The sequence below is a fragment of the Mauremys reevesii genome, linkage group 4 (genome assembly GCF_016161935.1).
Source record: "Mauremys reevesii isolate NIE-2019 linkage group 4, ASM1616193v1, whole genome shotgun sequence".
Classification (NCBI taxonomy): Eukaryota; Metazoa; Chordata; order Testudines; family Geoemydidae; genus Mauremys; species Mauremys reevesii.
In genome coordinates this window covers 110422597-110447760 of record NC_052626.1, presented here as the reverse complement: position 1 = coordinate 110447760, position 25164 = coordinate 110422597, and the positions used below count along the sequence as shown (strand labels likewise).

Here is a 25164-nt window from a genome sequence, read left to right as displayed (position 1 = left end):
GCCCCTGCCTTTTCTGGCAGCTGCAAGTGCCTCTTACAAAATCACCGGTTTAGCCTGATCTAACTGATGCGTTTGTCCCGGCTTGGTGTTGGACAATAAGACTATTGCTGTGCTGGTTGGTGATCACTCTAAATCTATTCTGTCAAACCATTTGTTAGTTAAGACTGCATCAGGAAGCTCAGAAAGTATGCAGGACAATTAACCTAGAGGTATGCATGGAGAGGGGAAACTGTTAATGTGATGAAGAACCTCCTACACTGGCTTCCAGCTTGGTTAAGTATTGATCTAGTTAACCCAGACCACAAATAATTTGTTTGGCTATCCACTGTGAATTTGGCTAGCCCACGTTAGATCTATATTTTACGACAATATGCAGGCCAAGCTTCTAGAACTTGTCTTTTAAATAGCACTCCGTGGTGACTCCGTAACGTAAAGAGGTTTATCAGGTGACAGTGCTTAAATTATGATTAATCACTGGTCTTTAACTTGTTGTGTAAACACATGCACAAACTGCATTAAAAGAACATTATTTAAGATGCAAAGCCAAGCACTCAGAAGCTAGGGAATGCCAGAATTGGGGTTGCTTATGTATTGACAGCAAAGGAGAGACAGACTTCCTACTATCCATCCCCAGCCTGACCTGCAGCAGACCAGAGCAGCAATTGCCCAGCTGGAGCATGCCCAGTGCAGACAGTCTTTTGGGAATTTAGCTGTGAAGCTCTAGAAAGTCTCTGCTGAGCAGGGCCGAGTCTAACTTTTTTGCCACCCCAAGCCAAAAAAAAAAAAGTGCCCCCCTGTGGTAACACCCCCCCGCAACCGCCGCGCCGCCCAAGCCCTTCCGCGCCACCCAAGCCCGCCTCCCCCCCGAGCTCCAAGCCCCCCGAGTGCCGTGCCGCGCCGCCCAAGTCCCCGCCCCCGTTTTTCCATTAAAAAAAATCACATTATGCTATCGCAAGGAGCTCCAATAAAGATCAGGACCCCATTGTACTAGGTGCTGTAAAAACATATAGGAAGATCTAATACCTGCTGTGACATGCTTCTAATATAGGGCCATGTCTACACTGAAAGCCTACAGGGGTGTGAATAGCAGCGGGCACCAAAGTGCTGCACTGTAACTCCCCTGTGTGAATGCTGCAGACGCAAACTAAAAGGTTCCTAGTCTGCATTAACATAGTCCTCCTTTTCATACAGGAGTGTGCATTAATGTGAAATAGGAACCTTTTAGTTCGCACCCGCACCATCCACACAGAGAAGTTACAGCACAGCACTCTGGTGCACGGTTATATACTCACCCGTAGTCCAAACTGCAGAGCAGTGTAGACAAGTCCTAAGAAACTCCTTTACTCCTAGATCGTTATTTTATTTGCTGTTGACTTCAGTCATGGTTATTGTTCATGTCTTGGGCATCTTTTGTTATTGTCTCCTATAGTGACTTTGTGGGGAAGTTTTCCAAACAGCAGGAGGAGTCATTTCTAAGGTGCAAGGGCCGTTCCCTTCCCATCTTTTCCTCCTCCTCCCCTTACTTTGGTATTCATAAAAATATTATCCAAGACAATGTAAAGAAATAAGTAAGCCTTTCATAATGTTCCTATTCCCTATTAACATGTCAAATCAAGATGCCTTCTGGGAATTATGCAAAATAAGACTTTTTACGAGACCAATTAAATATTAAAAGCTTTTGCTTTTAAAAGTGGGGAAAAACACAATTGATTTTTTAAAATGAGCATTGATAAAATTTTTATACTGCACCACACCACTCTGTGTTCTGCATATGTCATGTACCATTATGTTACAGAAATGTTATTGTTAGAGATTTTAAAAACAAATGTATTGGGATGATTTTTGTATTCCTCTACCTGTACGGCCAGAGCTAACGTTTTCAAACACTAGTACCACTGATAAGCATCTGAATCCATGTTCAGGGCCCAGTCTAGTGCTCAGCGAAGTCAGTGAGTGCTTTTATTGATTTCCGTGGGTGCTGGTTTGCTTCTTATCTAAATAAAAGTGGTCTCATTTTCAGAGGCCTGGATCCCATATAACTTCTAGTGAAATCAATGACAGTTGTGGGTGCTCGACACCTCTTAAAATTTGGCCACTTTAAGTGCCTAACTTTAGGTACCTAAGTTTAAAAATATTGGCCCAGCCTTACTTTCCACAAGTCAAACTGTACATGGCTGAGAAGGGAGCCTTAAAATAAAAATCCAAAAGCCTCTAAACTTGACCTCCAATACCTTTCCTACACATATAAATAGCATAACTTAAAAGTCTGTTATCTCTCTATGTTGACTAGAAGTAAGTGTCGTGCATGCTAGTGAAAGGGCAGAAATCTCCACTTTCCAGTGCAGTAAAGCTCCTGTCCAACATTTTCAGAGTGGTGAATTGGACTTCCTCAGTTTTCGGTACCCAACCGGAGATACCTCAGCATTTCTAAAAATGAAGTCCTTTTAAAGTGTTTCTCCTGGGGGTGCACCGAAAAATCACTTATTTACTTTTGAGAATCTTGGCAACTAATTTTTTTACCCTGTAGAGTTGCCAGTTGACAGGCCTTAAATCCATTTTTTAATTTTTTTTTGGAGGGGGGAGGGGAAATTTCACACTGGGGGAGAGGGAAATGTAGCAGGTTGATTTTAAAAAAGCAGAAATTTGAAGCTGAACAAAGGTTTGGAACTTTAGTAGTCTTAGCAGGTGTGTATTAGATAGCAAAAGGCTCATGAGGTTAGTGTTGAAAACTGCTCTTCATTATTTGTATTTTCCTAGGGCCAAGAAGCCCCAGTTTTGTGCGATGCACTATACAAACACAGGACAAAAGAAGTCCCTTCCCCAAAGAGCTTACAACCTAAGTTAGATCGGTGACCTTTTGGTAACGCACAGTTTGATAGAAATGTCAAATTTCTTTTCTTTTTTCCCCTCCCCTAATGAGGTGTGTAATGAATGAGTAAACCAGACTTTAAGAACTTGGCTCAGAAGACCCCTGTGAATGGTTTAAATGCAAGAAGACTTAAGGCTTTTTGGTGACCTCTAAGGGGAAGGTCATAGTTTAAATTTGGGATCTGAGATGTTGTAAAGGGAGAGATGATGGCAAGCCATAGTGAACAATTGCTTCACATTCTCATTCGTGTCTCACAGGGGCATTTGAAAGGTTGAACTCCAATTAAAAAAAAAAAAGATGGCTGACCTTCTGGTGACCTGTGATGGAAAGGGCAAATATTGTGTTTGAAGGAGATTCTATACTCAGTAGTCCAATACATGTATCAATTTGAAGACTCTGTGTTTTATTTTGTGTATGTATAATAGGTGGGTGTAGGTGCATAGCTGTGTGGGTTTTTTTCAAATGCTTACACAAGAAATGCAGCAACCTGGCACTATTAATTGTAAGTTCTCTCCTGTACCCTGATCCTGCAAACACTTAAGCTAGTGCATGAATCTTTGCAGGATAGGAGCCTGAAACTGTAAGGAATAGGAACAGTCATATTCTGTGTGTTTGTAGAGTATTTAGCACAATGGGCCTCTGATCTGATTGAGGCTAGTTGGTGATATTTCAGGATAAATAATAATTTTTGTGTATTTACTGACAGGAGAATCGCTTAGTGCACTAAATACAGGTTACAATTCTTAGTTCAGCAGATTGCTTGAAACTCATGGGGGCAGATCCTTAGTTGGTGTAAATTCTGATGTAGTTCTGTTGGCTTCATTGGTGCTATGTACTTCTATATTTTTTAAAAATAAAACATTGTGCCAGTGTTGCTCTATTTGTAACACCCTAGGCTATTAAAACTGAAATAGTTCAGAAAATCTGATTTACTTTCCCTCATTTATGCTCTTTGTCTCCTTTTTTGCATTTTATTTGTCTTGGACAACAAACTCCGAACTAGTCATTCTAGCCTTTCTTTATTGTCAGCTGTTGCCCACTTTCACTTTACATAGTCCACCAGGCTTTTGTGCACATGTTCACATATGTATGTGTGACGGGTTGGATCACAGAAAACCCCTGGGGTACTGCCAACTGATGTGCTGAAACTACCCCTGAGCCGTTTCCCCTGCCAGCTTGGGACTTCAGAACGCTGTCTGGTTTGAGCCAGACACGCTTGCCTGCTACAAACCCAAACCCAGGCCTGAACAACGTCCCACAAAAGCTGCAGGCTAAACTGAAAACAGCTTAAGAAGTGTTCCTGTCTCCAACACTCAGATGCCCAGCTCCCAATGGGGTCCAAACCCCAAATAAATCCGTTTTACCCTGTATAAAGCTTATACAGGGTAAACTCATAAATTGTTCGCCCTCTATAACACTGATAGAGAGAGATGCACAGCTGTTTGCCCCCCCCCCCCAGGTATTAATACATACTCTGGGTTAATTAATAAGTAAAAAGTGATTTTATTAAATACAAAAAGTAGGGTTTAAGTGGTTCCAAGTAATAACAGAAAGAACAAAGTGAATTACCAAGCAAAATAAAATAAAACACGCAAGTCTAATACAGTAAGAAAGTGATAACAGAGGAAATCTCACCCTCAGAGATGTTCCAATAAGCTTCTTTTACAGACTAGCCTCCTTCTAATCTGGGTCCAGCAATCACTCACACCCCCATGGTTACTGTCTTTTGTTCCAGTTTCTTTCAGGTAGCCTCTTTACCCCCAAAGGATATCTCTTGAGCCAGCTGAAGACAAAATGGAGGGGCTCCCAGGGGCTTAAATAGACTTTCTCTTGTGGGTGGTGACTCTGTCCTCTTTCCTATGCAAACTCTAGCTCCAAGATGGAGTTTGAGTCACATGGGCAAGTCACATGTCCATGCATGACTCAGTTTTTACAGGCAGCAGCCATTGCCCACATGCTATCTTGAATATCTCCAGGAAGACTTCCTATGTGGATTGGGGTCTTCCAAGATCCATTATCAGTTGTGTTTCTTGATTGGGCAATTAATTTGCACATTCCTTTCTTAAGAAGCTGACCAAATGCTTTACTAAGGCTTCTTTTAAACTAAAAAAAGTACACAGCCAATATTCATAACTTTAAATACAAAAATGACACATGCATACAAATAGGATGAACATATTCAGTAGCTCATAATCTTTGCAGATATGTTACATGGCATATGTAGCATAAAACATATTCCAGTTAGGTCATATATACATTCATAAGCATATTCCCATAAAGCATTATGGGGTGCAGCGTCACAGTATGCTTTAGCACCAGGTACATTAATAAACCTAGAGGTATGCACCATGCTCCAGATAGCGTGTACTGAAAATATACTGGGTATAATTTTTATGAGCATGTACCACGAGTGGAGGGGAACCTTGCATGTTATGAGAGAGTCATCTTGTGTTTTGGTATGGCTGAGAGAACTGTGAAGTGCAACAAAAGTGTTTTGGCATGAATCTTCAGATGAAAGGCCGCTAATACCATAAGGGTGACTCTGACAGCATATGTAGAAATACTACTACTACTTAGCACTTCACATGTTCCAAGTTCTATACAAATGTCACTGTACTAAATCCTTAGAGCATCCTGGTGAGGTAGATAAGTATATTAATTTTTTTTATTGATGTGGAAACAGAGATTGTGACTTGTCCCAGGCCACACAGCAGCAAATTAGTGTCAGAGCCAAGATTAGGCTGTACGTCTCTGAAGCCCCAGTTCTGTGCGTAACAAACCAGACCATGCTGCCTCTCTTATAAATCTGTTATAAAGTGCTTGTGACTGTTTTTGATTGTCTGATCTAACATATACATTTTAAAAACATCCTACTTCAGTGTAGTTTTCTACCAAAGGGCAAATTAAAACCCTTGCCAGTCAATCAATACAACTGCGTTCTGAGATCTAATGTGAAAGGGCCAAAAGGTGTAGTCAAATAGGAGGGCTTCTGAATTTCAGAAGTGTGCACGTGGGGAAATGAATATCTCGGAAGGAAGCAGTGATACATAAGCTGAACAGTCAGGATTTGTTTATCCAGAGTCGTTTGCAAACTGCCTTTCACCTGGACTTAAAGGTTTAGACCCCCCACTGCGCGAAGGTCATGCTCAATGCAGCTGAAGAAAGGTGACTGTCAGTCCTGTTTCTCTTTTCTTGATCCTGGGGCTGCCAGAGGCCAAACCTGTCCCCAGCACAATTTAACTTCCTGCTGGCTGGAGCAGACTTGTAAGAGTGCCTCAAAAACATTCCTAAATGTATCGTCACAACACTCCTGTGAGGAAGGGAAGTATTATCCCCATTTTACGGATGGGTCCATGAGACACAGAGAGATTGTGACGTGCCCTAGGTTGGACAGAGTCTGTGGCAGAGCAAGGAAATAAACCCAGATCTTCTGAGTCATAGCCCGGTGCTGGATGAGGGAAGCTGGCACCGGTTGCGGGTGGGGTTGCAAGTGAGGATCTTCCTCCTTTTGTTTTCTCCTTCCTCCCCACACACATTGGCTGTGCTTAATTTTGGGGGCTGCATCAACTCCAAAGTATCCTTTTCAGCCCAGTGAGTGTCCTCTTCTCTACTCCCTCAGCTGAGTTCTGTGTGGAGAAGCGGTGAGGGAGGGGTGTGAAGGAAATGGAGGGGAAGGGCTGAGAAGTCGCGCTGGAATTGGATTATGGGTGGAGCAGCAGCAGCAAAATAGGGAGGGAGCTCTTTTCCTGCCCTTCTTTCACTCCCACTGAGTCCTAGAGCCCGTGGGATTATTTTTGGCTTAACCCCCCCTTGTGAACCTCTGCCATGTTGACAAGCGCTGTGGTGAAGTATCTCTAGCTACAAGGTTAGATCAATCTTCTTTATGGAGTTCTACATGAACACTTTGCTTTGGGATTGTTGTTTCTCAGCACATAAATCTTTATTATATCAACAGCCTGTAGTCTCACAGGACAGCAGCAAAGCTTATTTTTTATTCTTCTTATTTATCACCCGAGTTCAGGAGCTGCAAAAGAAATGGTGAGGGTTTTCAGGGGGCATGCAGGGGTTGTATAGGCTCACACTTGTCTGCTATATGCCAATCCTGCCTTGGCTCTCATGTTTGACTTAATTCCACCTTGGAAGTTAATGAAAAAATCAGATCAGTTTGTGGCGGTAGGTTCTGGGGGAGTATGGTGGAGGAATATGGTGGAGCAGTGCGTGTCTGAGATTATGGTCATCAGATCAGTCTGTGCAGGGTTAAGCTGTAATACCACTACATCTGGGGGACACTGAAATTCACTCCTTACAAAGGTGTCTTTCTACAGTGAGAAATACACAATAGTTACCTTTCTGTAAAATCCTAGGTGGAGACAGGGTACCTGCAGTGTTTACCACAGGGTAGGTAGGTGAGGTGAGCACTGCACCTCCTTCCTGAGGTTGACCTCACCTACATGGCAGTCAAACTACAGTGCCTTGTCTCCACTATATTTTTACAGCAGGATAGCTCATGCATGTTAGTTAACCCATAGTAAAAATGTACCTTGTTTTGTCAGTGGAGACAAGATATGAGAGACATAAGGCTGAAGGCCTTGTTTAAAACAATACTATTATTTTGTGGAGAAAAATCATTGTTTTGTTTTGTTTGTGGCTTTGGAGATGGAGAGAAATCCTAACATATTGTGCTTTGAAAAGTTCACAGAGCTATTCCGTTCTAAATAGATTTTTATGTTGCCCTTATCATCATCAGTATCTGGGCAGACAACCTGAGACTCGGGACTAATTTACAGAAGTGCTGAGCATGCTCAACTGCAGAAAATGAGGAATACACAGTAGTAATAGACACTGAAAAGTTTGGCTTAAGTGACTTGCCTGGCATCACATGAGTAAGACTACATTTTAGTCATGGGTATTTTTAGTAAAAGTCATGGACAGGTCACGGGCAATAAACAAAAAGTCATGGCCCCATGACCTGTCCATTTTACTAAAAATACCCGTGACTAAATCTTACCTGCTGGGAGGGGGGCATGCCTGAAGACTGCCGCTGGGGTGCGGCCCGGGGGCCTGCTGCTTCAGGGCAATGCTGGGAACCAGTTGCCTGGGCCTGCCAGAGCAGCGGCTGGTGCGGCTGGCCCCGGGGCTTCCCAGGCTGCTGGGGTGGTCCTGGGGTCAGCCACACAAGCACTGCAAAATTCATGGAGGTCACGGAAAGTCACAGAGAATGATTCACAGACTTACACATGAGACCTCTGTGGCAGAGGCAGAAATGTAAACCACTTTTCCAGGGCAACATTCAGCTTCCTACCATCCTTTCTCTTCCTGCAATCCCCTGTCATTTCACTACACGCATTCCAACTTCAACAAATGAACCTGTAGACAACACCCTCCTTTACTACGCAAACCCCAGTTCATCACAAGAGCAGGTCCATCACGTGCACAGAAAGTGGCATCAGTCCTGTATCAAAAACAGCATGTGATCCTGTAATTAAAGATTGTATCATAATGCAGATGTATAAGGAAACCAAATGAGATTTCCACAGACAACCTTAAGTTGGACATTTCCTATCTTTTGACTTTGCAACATTGTTAATATTTTTTTATTTAAAAGCAAACTTAAAGAGCAGGTATTCTTTATGGAGATCTACCTATCTCATAGAATTGGAAGGGACCCTGAAAGGTCATTGAGTCCAGTCCCTGCCTTTACTAGCAGGACCAAGTACTGATTTTTGCCCCGGATCCTTACGTGGCCCCCTCAAGGATTGAGCTCACAATCCTGGGTTTAGCAGGCCAATGCTCAAACCACTGAGCTATCCCTGAATTCCAGCAGGTTGGCATTGTATTGACACCCACCCTGTGGGTCCACCACCCACACCTCTGCTACTTGAGCTAAAAGCATAAATGATAACAATAGTAGGTTGTCATCCCTTGTGTGAACCAACCCTAGAATGGGATGAGAGAGACACTTTGTGAGTGGGTTTTGTAGATTTTTGTTGAAAGCAGAGGAAGGAGAGACTCGGGAATCTTGGGTTCTATTCCAGGCTCTGGAGAAGTCTCTGGTCTAGTGTACAGAGACACTTCTGCCCATTTCCCCCAAGTTTGGCCCCTTCTGCCCCATTTCTACTGACCTGTCTCCTCCCCCACCCCCTTCTGGGTCATTATCCTAGTCCCATTCTCTTAACCTACCCAGGTCCGTCTCCTCATGCTTCTCATCCCTGTGTCCTTACTCAGCCCATTCTAGACTTCCCCTCCAGACTCCTTGTCTGAATCCTAATCTCACCCCTCAACTTCCAGTCTACTCCTCCCCACACATAGAGTGTGGTGGGGGAGAGGAACTGGGACTATTTCCAGTTTTACAGACACCTTGTCCCAGTCTATTCCTTCCACGTTCCCGCCCCCCTCTGGTCTGGCTTTTATCCTCTCTGTATTCGAATCAGACAACTTCCTCTGTCACAGTGCCTGTGTCCCAGCAGAGGGGTCATTGAAAGCACAGGAGGAATAAATTGCTTGCTCTCAGTGATGGCACCTGGCTTCACTCCAGCCCGGAGCAGCTGGGAGGAGCCATTATAAGGAAAGTTCTTCTGAATCCCTGTACACCTGGACTGGAGCATACACAGTCCTGTTATGTATAGGATCTGTGAGGGGATGGAGCATGAGTATTTGCTCTGTGGGGGATAGCACATGTGCAGTCTGGTCAGCACTGCAGGCTGGAGCATGCTCATTGGTCTGTGGGGATGGCAGCCTGAGCAAGACACCTGGCATGGAAAATTTCAGCCAAAATGGTCAAAGTTAGGAAAAGTTATGAGCAACTGAAAACAAATTCTTATAATCAGAAGTGTAAGGCTACCTTAATAATAGGGAGTGGCCATGATATACCTACTCACCAGCTTTGGCGGGGTGACCCCCTACACTCTCAAAGGGAAAGTGCAGTTTATGGACATACACAATATAATTCACATACATTTTATGGATATGCCAGTATCTCTGAGGGGTGACATGTCCCAGTAGAGGTAGGTATCAAGGAACAGAGTGTTCTTGCAGTACCAGGGCATTCAAGTACATGGTGATATACTTTGTCCCTGCTCACTGAATACTATGCTGCAGTCTGAAATCACAGTATTAAAGACCAATGACACATGGGCTGGTATTCACCAATTCATCCAATTTCTGGATGATAATGACAAGGAGGCCTGCCTGGGAGGTTGCTGCCATGAATGGGTGTCCTGACCTAGAACTGGCTGAAAGTAGATTCCTGTACTAGGGTCACTCTAGTCTTTAGATTCCAGCGAAGTGAAAATAAACCATAATTTAAAACTTTTGGGGCCCAATGCAACAAAATGTGTGTCATTGTACTGGTGGAAAATTTTCTGTCTCCAGATCTTCTGCCCTTTATTTTATCACAGAAATTCATAGGTTCAAAGGTTTGGCTTCCACTCATCAGGCAAAGAAAAGCTCTGATAACACTTTTTTAGCCATTGAAGTTTTACAGGTTTGCTGCTGAGTGGCTGAAGCAAAAGGAGCAGTAGATTTCTCCCCCCCCCCCCCCTGAAACTGAGGTTTCAATCAAAGCAGTACTGTTCAGTTATAAAATTCTAGTCTTGCAGGGAGGTAGGTGTGTGAACTTGTAGGGGGCAGTGGAGCCTGTGAGCAATCTTATGTCCTCCTCCTGATTTTATGTGATTTCTAAATAATCCTCTTTTCATAACACCATGAACTGTTAATTAGGGGCTGTTCCAAAGCCCATTGAAATCAATAAGACTCTTTCTGCCTACTTCAATGGACTTTGCATCAGGCCTGGTTATTGCAGGGAATCCTTGGAGATGACAAAGATAGCTTAGCTTGCTTAGTAGCTCTCTTCAGTCTCTTAACTCTACAGTGCCATTCTGCCATGACTGCACCACAGCCTGTCTAGAGTTGGAGGGGCAACATTTTTTTTTCCTCATCACAAAATGGGAAAGGTGGGATTTTCAGAAGTGCTCAGTGTTGGCCTACCTCTGTTCCCACTGAGGTCAATGAGAGCTGAGCCCTTTTGAGACTCCTACCTGAAATCCGTAATCCAGGAATTCAGGTACTTTTTATAAATCCCATTTCTGGCATTAGATGGGATGTTTCCTCAGAGCCCTGAAGCTAAACTGAATAATTTTTTTTAATGCTATAAGTATAAATGAGACAGCTTCCAGTTCAAACTTTTGAGACATTTTTATACCTAGCATGAAGCATTCTTCATGCTAACTTTGTACACAAACATTTAAATGTTCCTTTCACTTTCCCAGTAGCCATAATGGAGTGACCTGTGGCTTCCTTGTTCCAGAGAGGGAAGCACCCTGTACGGAATGAGAAGAATAGAGATGTCCATGCCACTTCATTAACTGAAAAAATTTGGTTAAACAAAACAAACAAACAAACAAAAGCCTCTGTTCTCACTGAAGTTAGTAGGAGCAGAAGTAGGCTGTGTGTGTGTCTGCACATACTGTGTCCCTGATTAGTCCTGTGTGTGCTTTCCAATGCTGCATGGTGCAAACACCTCTCTTGGTCTCAAAGCAGTAACTCTGTACCCTGTCGTCCATAAAACAAAATCCCCTTTTCATGCATGACCTGCTGAATGTAGTTATTGTACAGTAGGAGGAAGATGAATCAGATTTTGATATTTCTGGGTTTTTGTTTCTTCCCCTGTCCCCTCTTCTCTTGACAGTTTTTTATCATGCTGTTAATTATATTCCTGCTGGAGCTCACCATCGTGATTCTGTTCTTCGTCTACACCGACAAGGTAAGTCAGATTCTTCTCTCTTCTTTCTCCTTTAGCAATTTTTTTTATGCCCCTTCCCTTATAAATAAGTCATGAAGTGCTCACCTTGGCATACACACTATGCTTCCCTCTTTCTCAAGTCACCCCCCTCTGAAGATGTGCTCTCAGAATACATAAACAGATTTCCAGGGCTTGAGTTGTGTCTCTTGCACGTGTTCTCTCTCCCCCTCTCTCATGCACAAGTTAAGGTCAGAGGTATTACCAAAGCAATCACCATTTAGGAAAAAAGGGAACTCTCAGCTGGGAAGGGATGGGAAAGAGAAAGGTACCTCAGAGGTGGAAGCTAATGGCAATTGAATATTTTTTTTATTATGTTTACATTTCAGAAGTGACTTTGAGATTGTTAGAAAGTCTGGATGCCCGAGATGTAAAAGGCAGAGACAAATAGGTTGTCATCTGTCAAACTTGTTCCCGAGAGCACCTCTGGACAGTCTAATGAAATTCCAGCTAACTGCCACAGTAACAGTGTTTGGGGTTAACACAAGAGCCCTTCGTTTCCTGTGTTCAGATTTTACCTTGATGGACCACTGGTCTGATCCAGTATGGCAATTCCTGTGTTTCCCCCACAAAAGAGCACAGCTGTTATAAGGATAAACTGGATGTTTCTAACCCACTAGGGTTTTTGAAAAGTGATAACAAAATAAGGAGTCCAGGAGAAGCATTGGATTCAATATTTTTAGGCGTTCAGTAGGCTTCTATTGACATCTCTTACAATAGACTATTATGGAACTGCAGGTTGAATGATAAAATTCTGCCATGGATTAGAAACTGTTTAGGAGCTGGGAAGTGAAGAGCAGGAATAAATGTCTTTCCATTCTGAGAAACAGTCATTAATAGCAAGGTGCTTCTAGGATTAGGAATAGAATAGTGAATAACAAGATGGCCACCGTTTTATTGGAAGGCCCAAACTTATTTACAAGAATAAAAATTGTGGATGATTGTGAGAGATTCTCCAAAAATACCTAAAAGAATTAGTTTATTAGGCAACAGCATGGCAAGTAAAACTCAGAATTGACTTGCAAGATAATTTACACTGGAAGGGACAATTTAAAACTACTCATGCACACTGATGGGTTCTGAAGTTAGTTGAGACTTCTCAGGAGAAAGGTGTACACGTCACAGAGGACAGTTTAATGAAGGCATCTGCTGAATGTCCAGCAGCACTCAATAAAGCAAATACAACATTTGGCTGTAGAAGAAGGGGAGTCATGTGGAAATTTTATAATGCCATTATGTAAATTGATGGAATGACTTCACCATGAATTCAGCATTGAGTTTTGGTCACCTCATTTCAGAGAAGGGTAATGAAAAAGATTAGAAGCACTGGGGGAGGGAACTTTCATATGAAGAGGGATTAAAAAGTCTAGCATGATTTGGTTTGGGAAAGGGACGATATTAAGAAGAGAGATGATAGAGGTATCTAAAATAATGAACGGTGTAGTGAAGGCCAACCACATTTTCCTCTTAACACAAGCACAGGAGGTGTACTTGAAATGTAAAGAAAGCATGTTCAGAAGAGGAGAAACACTTTTTATGTTGTATATAATCAACCCATAGAATTCCCTGAGGCGAATAGTTTAGTAAAATGTGGGTGGGTGGAAGGAAAAGGATTGGATGTTTACATTAATAAATCATTCAGTGCTATTACACTGGCTGAGTTAATAGTTACAAAAGATAATAATCCTTATTCTTCAGGTCATAAATTGGTTGCTAGCAGGAGTCAGGAAGGAATGCCATTCGCCATTTCCCCATGCCCTGTACATTTGCAACATTGTTTGGTTATGCTATTGATGAGGAGGGGAAGGAACTCACTTTCCTTTGAATTATTTTATATAGAGCAGTGCTGGAACCATGACAAGCTTGACCTAAAGAACTAATCTCATTCTAAAATATATGATCTAGTTCAACCACAAGTTATTGGGCTTGCTTCAGGAATCACTGGGTGAGATTTTTATGGCCTGTGCAATGCAGGTGGTCAGACTAAATGATCATAATTCCTTAATCTTTTAAATCTAGAATACTAGACTAGGTGGATCAGTGGTCATTGTCTGGGTTGCATTTCCTGTGTTTCTGCTCTATACCAGACTTACTAAAAATAAATAAAACATTAGCAGTCTAAAACTAATATTTCCTTACAGCATAGTGAGAGTAATGTCAGCCCTCCTGATCTGAAGAACAATATTGTTATACATACTGGTGTGAGAAATGTGTCTAAATCAGAGAAGTTTGAGCCTAATCACTGGGGTTATCCAGTTAATGCGGCTTGTTGGAATATCTTTTAATGAACACTGTATGCTAACATCCACACATCAGAAGAAAACAGTATTAGCTTTTCAAGCCTTTATCACAAATAAGTCAGACTCAACAGGCTTCTGTGTAATAAACATATTCAGAAAGCAACAGGTTTCTGTAGTACCCAGAGGCCTGCTGTTGATTGGCTGGGTGTATGTAAGTGCGCACATAAAATTCTTCCCGGTATAAAATGGGGAATGATCATTATACTCTGTTGTTGGCGTAAGAGGAGGCTAAACGGAGAAGGACCAGGATCCGCAACAGCCCTCCATCACCCCTTGCTTCTTTGACAGTGTAAAGTTCATGAGGCCAATACTCTACTCCCTTATTACAAACATTAATTAATCCTCACAGCACTCTGTGAAGTAGAGCAGTACTGCTATCCCCACTCAGATTGGGAGACTGAAGCAGTGAGGTTAAGGGACTTGCCCAGGGCTACAAAGGAAGATGGTATCAGCACTCGGACTAGAACCCAATGCTTTGCCTTAACCACAAGACTAAAAGAAAATAAAAATCTACAGAAAAGTTAAAAGGCTGAGCTGATTTCAGTGGTTGATTTAATAGTGTACTTCCACAGACGGATGCCTCTCTTTCATTTCTTCTGCTGCAGAATGTGCACAATGATAAACTAGAGAGTGCAGCGCAGTATTAGCGAGGGAGTGACTATGCATCTGGCTGCACGTTTACAGTAACTTACTGTTGTCTCTTGGGCTGCAAAGAAGACTATTTCTATGTAAATCACCATGACACACACTTGAACAGCATGTTAAGTATTCTATAGCACCAGCATTTTTAAAAATATTGTTTATTTTTGTTTGTTTATTTTACAGTCAATCACTTATCAGGTTTTTTTTTTTCTGTTTTGGGAAAAGAACTGCTGCTCCTTTTGCTCTGGACGAGAATGCTGCTATCCAGATGAGCAAAATAACTCCCTGGAAAGCTCATCAGCTCAGACTGGGCTATTCTTATTAGTCAGGACGGAGGGGGCGGTGCTCAAAAATTATGTTTGTTTCCATTCTTACTAAAAGAGGCTTCTCTGAGTAATGAATTATTGAGTGTTGCTCATGCATTAGAATGAATTGCTTCTAATGTGTGAAAGCTTGTCTCAATCTCAGGTTGGGTGAGAGAAGCATTCTGCTTTGCTTTATGGTCCTCTCCAGGAACTGCTCATGAGGTGTGACACTCTAAAGTGAGAAGTTTCAGAGTGGTAGCTGTGTTAGTCTGTATCAGCAAAAAGAACGAGGAGTCCTTGTGGCACCTTAGAGACTCACAAATTTATCTGGGCGTAAGCTTTTGTTAGTCTCCAAGGTGGCACAAGTACTCCTCGTTCAAAAGTGAGAGATGCTCAGCGAACAACCCATCAATACGTAGCATTGGAATGAAAGGGGAATGAGAGTAGCGTCTCAGAGCTGCACTGCGGATCTCTCTTTCATAGTCTGAGATCACTTTCTGTATGCCGTTCCCCTTGATGTCCTTGCCACTCACCCTCCATAACTTACACCTTGAGTGCTGCAGATCTAGTGGAGTGTTGCGTATAGGTGCCACTTCGGTGGGGGGGGGGGACTGGTGGTGGTGTGGGGAAAGGGAGGTGAAACTCTTCCCTCTGATTCTGAGTCCTTCAAAAGCAGTAAAGAGGTTGATCCAGGTGCCCTGCACAGTAGTAACAGAGGTGTGTTTTGGGGTGGCATGACAGAGAGTTCGCCTTATGTTTGGGTATATACATCCCTGAGCTGGCAATGACATCTGTGAATGCACAAACGCATGCACATACGCATCGTGCAGTTTAGTTTTACCCTGGGGCAAGAATAATCTGTCTAAATGGAGCAGGTTGTGTGTGCAGCTGCTGCTATCAGGAGAATTCCTATTCCCATTATTGCCACTTCCGTAGCATGAATGCTCAATTCAGCCCTGGGGAAGCAGCCCAAACACCACTAACATCAGAGGAGGTATGTCCACCGATGTATGGGTTGAATTTGGCCCTTACTATGTGTTCATTTTGCTTTCATCGGCACAGACCAGCACTTGACCTAGGATACATATTCAGGCCATTTTTTATGAGTTAGTTTTTATGATGTGTGGGTGCTTAGGTATTCTAAGAGGCAATAATGAAGAGGTTAAGCTCAATTTTACACTGACAAAAGCAAAGCATTGGGGCTCAATCCTATGAGGTATTGAGCTGCTTCTGGTTGCTGAACCCCATGAACTCCCAGTTGAGCTCAGCACTTCACAGATTTGGGCCCTTTAAGAATATAAGCAATGCAGATAAGGTGCATGGGTGATGTACCAGTAATAACTTTTCAGTCCCTCTGTTTTGAACATCTGTCTTTATTTTTATTATGACTGGTTTCCCAGAGGCACAGAAAAAGTCTAGATTTACTGTCTTCTGTAACTATGAAGATCATTTTTCAGTATGTTTGTTAATTCACATGGCCCCCTTTTCTGATTTATAGGTAGTAGTATGTACTCCTGCTATTTAGCACCCATAAATGGAAAGGCATAAATAAACATTAACTTTATTATTTTAAATGACAGACTAAAATAATACAGGGCAGTTTAAGGAATAGAAACAGTGAGGGCTCTTTGAAGGGGCATGGGGTTGATTATATGAGCAGTTAGTGCCATTGGAAATTGAGGGTTAGGACTGGGATTTTCAGTGGGAATTGGGCACTTGACTCCCTTAAAACCCATTGAAAATTGCCACCTAGAATCCTGGCACCTGTGTTGAACATTACCAGCACAGGTAAGCATGTGCATATGTGTTACCTAATCTCTGCTACACACCTGTGAGGTAGATTAATGTGAGCAGATGGCCTTTACCAACCTGCTCTCAAATATACTATGTAGAGGCCACAGTCACCCCCTCCTGGGGGTTTGGCTTTATTAGCAAAGGGCCAGACTCTTATTCTCACCGATGAGCAGTTACTCCCAGGAATAGTCTCTTTGTACCCAGCTGCTCACCAGTATGAGGAAGGGGTTCACAGTCTGAGGAAAGAAATTAACATAACAAAGTTCATCTTAAGCATCCTCTCTAAACTTCACTGCTCCCAAGATTCCTCCCTCCAGACAGCTCAGCCCATACACTGCATCCTTTCCTCTCTAAGGCCTTGTCTACACTACAGGGGGAGATCAATCTAAATTATTCAACTTCAGCTATGTGAAAAATGTAGCTGAAGTCGATGTACTTACCGCAGGGTCCACACTCTGCGATGTCGACCGCAGATCACTCTCCCATTGACTCTCCTTGCGCTTCTCATTCAGGTGGAGTACAGGAGTTGATGGGCGAGTGATCGGCAGTCAATTTAGCAGGTCTTCACTAGACCCACTAAATTAACTGCTGATGCATGATCACTGTGGGTCGAACCCTTGGTAAGTGTAGACAAGGCCTAAAAAGCCACTTCCACCTTCCACATATCTGCAGCATGTCAGCGGTACCATTAAAACAAAAGAATCCACTTAACATTCCTCTCAGCAGGATCAAGACCTGCTTGAGGTGCTTTAAAGCAAACATGGCCAACCTGTTACAGTTAACACCTTTTCACAGATGGAGAAGCTGAGGTGGATTAAGAGCTGATCATGCACCCTATACAAGAAGTTGCTAACAGAGGGCTAAAGTTATTTGGACCTTGTCTATGCTACCAAGTTTTGTCAACCAAAATTGCCTTTGGTCAACCAAACAGATAATGAGAACACACTGCAATGTGACTTTTGTCGGAAAAAATTTCCTAGAGGTACTCAGCAATCCTCTGCCCAAGGTTCCTTGGCAGAGCTGCTTTGTTCCTTTTCCCATTGTAGGAAACTTTCCCACACCATTCAGCAATCACCTGTGCAGGGACCAAAGTGGCACTTAGGCAAGCAGCATAGGGAGCAGGGCAGAAGCCACAAGCATGGGGTAGATGTGCCCTCACTTCCTTGCTTACCCTTAGCAGTGAGATGTCTGCTAGAATGACCCCTGCCTGTGAAAAGTGTGGAAGAATTTTAGATTTTTTTCCCCCTAGAATGCTGCACCATGACCTTTGCAAAGAGCTGTTTTCCCCATGAGGTGCACCCCTCAGTTAGGGAAACCCATTTCTGTAAAACCGTCCACTATTTCACGCACATTTCCTAGGGTCACGATCCTTCGTAGCAGGATGCGATTTACTGCCCTGCATACTTGCATTAATGCAGCCCCAGCTGTCAACTTCCCTACTCCAAATTGATTTGCGACTGACTGGTAGCAGGCTGGAGTCACCAGCTTCCGCACAGCGATTGCCACATGTTTCTCCACCAATAGGGCAGCTCTCATTCTGGTGTCTTTGCACTGCAGTTTTGGGGCAAGCTCCACACATACTTCCAGGAAGGTGGCTTTCTGCATCCAAAAGTTCTGTAGTCAGTGCTCTTCATCCCAGACCTGCATGACGATATGATCCCACCATTCAGTGCTTGTTTCCCAAGCCCAAAAGCGACGGTCTACCCTATGCAGCTGTTCTGTGAATGCCAAAAGCAATCTAAAGTTGCTCCTATCCATATCACGCATCATGTTGGGTGCCTGGGAGTCTTCTTCAATTAGGAACTTCAAGATTAACTGCACTGCCATCCACAATGTCTTCATGACAGTTAACAGAGCATCGGAAAGCACTGCGGGATCCATCCCTTCTCACAAAGATGCCAGGGTGCACCACAAAGAAGGGCCATTGCAAAAATTCTGGGAAAGAAAGCCCATTGAGACTCAAAGAGCTTGGCTTGTTTAGTCTAACCAAAAGAAGGCTGAGGGAAGATATGGTTGCTCTCTATAAATATATCAGAGGGATAAATACCAGGGAGGGAGAGGAGTTATTTAAGGTCAGTACCAATGTGGACTCAAGAACAAATGGATATAAACTGGCCATCAGGAAGTTTAGACTTGAAATTAGACGAAGGTTTCTAACCATCAGAGGAGTAAGTTCTGGAATTGCCTTCTGTCAGGGACTCGAACCCCGACAGCAAAGTTCGTTGTCTGACCGCAGAGAGACAGGCAACACCAGCAAGGTCCGATCAAAAGCTCTTTATTGACAAGTGTACGCATCAATAGAGAGCAGCTCGGCTCCAGAGAGAACCAGCCCCCCCCTTTACAGCTTAGTATTAGCCTATATAGACAGTTTTATTACGTCATAGATCATTCACTTGAGCAACTGACCCCCCTTTGTCTAACAACTAGAAATTAGACACCTTTTAATATATACGCATGCCTTGTCTCTACAGTATTAAATTGTTAATATCTTAACAAGCGCCAAAAGTTAGGAATGTAAGGGAGTTAAAAACACACCGAAAACTAAACCGGGGAGTTAGTCAGAACTGTGGGATAGTGTTTCTTATCAGTTCTTCAAACACTGTTCCTAACATAACACAGCTGGTACCAACCCCTCACTTATCTCACTCTTTCCCAGGGCTTTGTGAGACAATGCTGCTTCTCAGTATTTTTCCACTCTGGGATTACCCAGAAACCTCTGTTAGCCTGACTTCAGTCAGGTTGGCATAACTGGTTTTGTGCTACATCTTTATTCAGGCCTAACACTTCCAAAGGGAGTAGTGGAGGCAAAAGACATATCTGGCTTCAAGACTAAGCTTGATAAGTTTATGGAGGGGATGGTATGATGGGATAGTGTGCAGCAGCAGGAGCCCCTGAATGAAAGCTAACAGGATCGTCATAAATTCCTTCAGGTATTTCTGCCTGGGTTTGCTGTGGTAACATGCCATGTTTAAAACTATTTCCGGCAATACTGGTTTTAATACCTGTGTGAATGGCTCTTCAGCAGACAGCTAAAACTCTCTTTGTTTTACATTTAAAGGAGTGGATTGAACATGTAGCCCTCATCTTGCTGTTAGCACTTACTCTCTCATTTCAGAGCACTACTGATATCCGTAAAAGTCTGGAACGTGTCTGTTATAACTAGTGAGTAACTTACAGTAGTAAGTAGGTTGGTTGGCAAGAATTCTGTATTCTGTCCTCTGTAGAAATTTCTCTGTTCTAATTGCCTGTTATAAGGGTGATGTATTAGACCTCGGTCAAGCACTTTACATACTTCAATGACACGGAATAGTGCTAAAAGAATGAGATAGTTAAAATGGAAATGACAGCTAGGTGTGGCGGCGGGCGGTTTATTTTTCATGGTAACACCATTTATCTTAACCAAGCTATTTGTATTTCAAAGGTGATACCATATTTTAGGAGATGAAGCAGCATTGTCACAAGCAGCTACTTGTACCCCATTCTTTTTGGCTCCAGTGCAGCGAAATATTTAAGCACATGCTTAAGACCATGTGCCTAACTTTAAGCATGCGTCTAAGTCTCATTAAAGTTAATTCATGGATTTAATTGCCTTGCTGGGTTGGGACCTCATTGAGGAAATTCTACTCATGGTGAATTCTTTTGGACACTCTAATGGATGTATCGTATACTATTTAATTCCATAGGGAATCTGGTGGCATTTAATTAATTTTGATTAATTATAAAGCTCTATTCGTTGTATTTTCCTTTTTATCCTCTATAACAGCTCCCTGCCTGGAGTCTTGAAGCCCTGTATTAACCTTTTATTTGAGGCAGAGGAAATCATTGCCTGTGTGTTTGAAATAACAAACACAAAAAAGAAAATCCTTTACTTCTTCTAATTCATTTGTTAAAGCAGGAACTGAAAGCGCAGATGCAAAATGCTGTTAGCATTGGTCACTGGGGGATACCAAAGTACTGATGACAAGAGTTAAGTGCACACTCTGAATTAGGTGTTCCTCAAAAGCAAATTAAACAATAACTGCATATAAAATGCATTAGGGTTCCCCTATGGGAATGCTTGAACTGTGGTGCTCAGAGCTTAATGGAATCTTAGAATAACGCATTAGCAAAAATAATAAAATAAAATTCAACTCTCCTCAATAAAAGGGAAGCATGACTCCACACCAAATGCTAGTACCCACCTGCCTGAGGGTTAGCTACTTCAGTGGTCTGTTACCATTCACAAGTGAAGTGAGCTTCATGTGTCTTGTCACTGTCACCACTGGATATTTATTCATATTGCAAAACCATCACAAATTTGGCATAGAGCTTCCACTCAGGAGAGGCTCAGGGCTGGACTACTAAGATGGGTGGCTGGAAGTGCATTTCCAGAACTGTGTGGGGAAATCCTTTATGGTTGCTATCTGCACTATGCCTGGCTCAAATCAGTGTCACCAGTCCCTTACTTTCAGGAATATGAAATTTTACTTCTGGCTTTTCTTTTAAATGATTTGGTACCATTCAGGTAGCATATGGCAGAGGGTAAATCACCTCTGCAGCCTTCTTGCTAGCTGAGTGCCCAGGTAACACACAATGGAGGGAGTGGAGCACATCTTCATATTTTTTGTCATGGGAAGCTTTTCCATAATTAGATCAGCTGTTTCCCAGACTTGTAGCTTGAACTGGAGCTTTTGCAATGGATGCTTTTTCAAAGACAGGTGACCTCTGCTGTTTCATGACCTAATCTCTTCAGCTGGCTTCTCTCAAGGATGCTGCTGCAATATGAACATATTAATAATTAATAGTTTGTACTGTAATGTAACAGCTTTCATCCAAGGATCTCGAATTACATTTCAAAGGGTGGAAAAGTAGATGTGCTCCTATTTTACAGATGGAGAAAATGAGGCATAGAGATAAAGGGCTTGATCCTGTGAGGTGCAGAGTGGCGTTTGAGAAGTACTGACTCCCAGTAAAGTCAATGGGAATTGAGAGCTCCCAGCACCCCTCAGGAGGCACTCAGCATCTCCCAGGGTCAAGCTCTAAGTGACTCATCCAGGGTCATTCAGGAAGCCAGTTGAAGTCTCTGGGTAGAGGGCAATGGGCTAGCCCGTCACCTGGTTGAAGTCAGTAGCACACCACCAATTTATGCAGTTGAGCTACACTGATTTTAGGTGCTGATTTAGCCCCATAGCTCCTGCTGCCCAGACTCTGCTCTGCCGATTAGTATATGCTGCTGCCGCCCTTGCCCCCAGGATTCTGTCTCAAAAAGAGAAGAGCAGCTGAAAGGAAAAGAGAAATTTCAAGGGCTGATATAATCAATAAATAATGGAGGCAGAACAAGCCATGTAAAACCAAACTGCAACAACTGTAAAGGAACGACTGGAGTGGTATATTGAAACTGACAGTACATTTTTTTTATTCACTCTACGAACATTTTTGTAGTGTGAATATATATTTTAGACAACTTAAGTTGACAGTAAACTAAATGTTTAGCATTTTTTACATATAAAAAAGAGGGAAGAAAATGACTTGTCACGTTATCTGACTGAAGGCTGGCCAGTGGAATACACCCTTCATCTTAGATTTGCCAGCTGCCATTGAAAATAATGTTGGGAATAGACCACTTTATTAGATAAAATTTGCAGTTGAAGTTCTTCATTTTCTCCCTTTTATTTAACTCAGCAGTGATGTACCTGGAATAACTTCTAGCTGAAATTGTTGGTCATGTATCTCTCAAATCAGTATGATCAGTATGTTGGTCATGCATCTCTCTTTATTAACTGGTGTGGAGCCTGACAGACAAGCTGACAGACCATACTCCTAATAGGTAATAGCTGATTTGTTTGAGCTCTAGGATTAGAATCCAGGCAACCTGGAGCATGGTGAGGTGACTTCTGTCATTCAAACCCCATTTTGCACATAAAATGACATATCGTGTTCTCTTACAAACACCAGATCATGCATATAACCACACTGTGAGATCTGCTTTTCCTCCCTATATATGTGCCTTGAGTCCTTGCCATTGGTGTCAAAGATATGATGGAGGACATCCTACAGTGCTATAGATACCAGCTCTCTAAAATGCTTGGAAGCAGTGATGGAGCTAATAGGTGGGCAGGGGTGGTGACCCCGGTCCCCTTCCAGCATCCTTTACGTGTATGTGTTGTGCCTTTTCAAGCCAGGTATAACTGAAGGTAGCACCACCGATAACCTATCACTCTCCCTGGCTCCACCAATGCTCAAAGCCTGGCTTCACTATTGCTGGGAAGCAAACTAGCTGGAGATCAGAGGTACCAGGACCAAGTATATGAGTAGGGATTGGAGCCACTAAGATACATTAGGCACATTTTTGAGGGTATATAATATGGGCAAGTTACTTTAATTCAGTTGAGATCCTGGATCCAGTGAGTCGTATTGAAAATAATCATCATAGCCCAGCAGTACTTGCTGATCAGTGATCTCCAATGGTGAAGACCAAGCAGGTGATTACATACTGTTCACCTAAAGCAAAGAACAATTGAAAAGTTTTTCTCAAGAGATCAATGAAACTTCAAGTCATGAAACACAGAAGAGAAAAGATCTTATGACTGGAAAACATGTTATTTAGATCCTTTACTTAACCCATTAGTCTTTCCTTCAAAGATTTGGTAACAAAAGAGTTACAACAACACTTGAATTAACCAAAAGTGCTTATAGAATATTGAAAAGCTAGGAGAAAAAGCAACATTATTCTTTATGCAACACCAAAAAAAAAAAAAATCCTGCTGTTTCCTTTCACCTTCGTCTTGATAAATTATAGTTGGCAGAAGATCAGCTCAGTATATTCCAACAAAGCAAAGCAATGGGCTTTTCAAGGTCAGACAGCTTGAGGAAAGAAGGAAATTGATTTTCTCTTTGGAAGGGGGCACTCAGGAAGGCAGGAGGAAAATGTGTCACAAACCTCCAAATCTGTTGAAAAGATCACCTGGTATTTAAGTAAATGTCAGTGGGCTGCTCCTGCTGCTACCATCAACAATACTGGCCATTCAGCAGTCATGTGCTAATTCACATGGCAGGCTGTGCTCAATGGAAAGCTGGCTCATTGTCTCTGGAGGTTAGAGCTGTGTTTGACACTGATTTATATACAAGCAGCAAAGGCAACCTTTTCATAATGACTGTTGTTATCACAGATGAGCACTGAGCAGCGAGTGAGGATTGCTTTTCTGATAGCCGATCATGTCTCCCCTCTCCCCCGCCTCCAAGTGTCAGTTTATATGTAAGAGACAATTCCGTAAATAGGGCCAGGACAGCGGAGTGGCTCTGGGCCTCAGGATATTACAACAGTTCTGTGGTGTCCATTTTAGGACATCCTCAGGTAACGGTTACTAGGAAACATGCGTGGGCCCGCACCACCTGGGAATTAAATCCGGGCCCATTGAAGTCAATGAGTGTTTTTCCATTGACTTCCAAGGAGCCGAGATTTTTTTCTGCTTGTGATTGATTTCTTAGTATCTCTCTCCCACTCCCAAACCCTCTTCAACCTTCTCTGTGGACTAGCACAAAGGACTGTGCATTGCAATGTTACAGAGGATCCAAGTTTATGGTACTGCTACAAGCATTGTGTGCAGCAAAGACCGATTCACCCGTTCCTCTGTTTCCTTTGTCACCAGGAGGTAGAAATGCTATATTTCAATCTGTTTCAGTGGCTCTGCAGTGTGGAAAGATGATTTGAGTAGGAAAGTACCATTCTAGCTTTCCTGTGAGTTAGTTACTCAGGTCTCTCTTTTTCCTTCGTTAGGTAAATGCTGTTGTCTTTAAAAAGGCTGTTTAAATTTAGAGGTCAAATCCCGTATTTCACAGCCAGCTAAGTGAAATGCTATTGTTATGAGACTCTAGTTTTGGTGTATATGGTTCTTTTGGTGAGGAGAGAAGGGTTTTATCACCATTGCAAGTATTCAATGGTTGTGGGAGCAGCACTGTGACCAGTTCAGGTCAGCAATGATTTTGCAAAGGAGCCCAAATTACTATATTTTGTCTGGTTGTGTCTGATCGTAATCTAGCACCATGCTCTACTTGTTGGAAGCTGCAATCTGCTGAAAAACTGTTTGAACTCTGGCTGCTAAAGGAAAAAAAACACAGCATAAGTTTCGATTCATACCTTTTATTTAGGGACTACAGAGGCAATTATCTATCTATATCCAAGAGTTTTTTTTCAAGTGCTTAGTAATTTTGGCTGCTTCATTTTTTAGGTGTCCAATTTGACACACGTTAGAGAGGCCTGTTTTTTTCAGAGGGTAGGTGCTTGCTACTTTCTGAAAATCAGGCCTCTTTAAGTTACCTGTAGTTGGGCACCCCAAATCACCCATCACGTTTGAAAATCTTGGTTGAGGGTTCTTATATGATACCCATCACTCTTGCATCTGAGCACCATCTTTCTTCCATTCCATCTTGCAGGAGTAAACTGCTTGAGGGAAGATTTCTTGGAGTTAGGATGAATCT

General features: G+C 42.6%; 1 protein-coding gene across 14 annotated transcripts in view; it reads left to right on the top strand.

The window, feature by feature from the left end:
• Positions 1 to 25164, top strand: part of TSPAN4 (tetraspanin 4) — a 645425-nt gene that overhangs the window by 570229 nt on the left and 50032 nt on the right. For all 14 annotated transcript variants that reach the window (XM_039535294.1, XM_039535292.1, XM_039535300.1 and 11 more), the window contains one exon: positions 11556 to 11630. In XM_039535294.1, coding sequence (XP_039391228.1) covers positions 11556 to 11630 — 75 coding nt within the window. The remainder of the gene's footprint in view (positions 1 to 11555; positions 11631 to 25164) is intronic.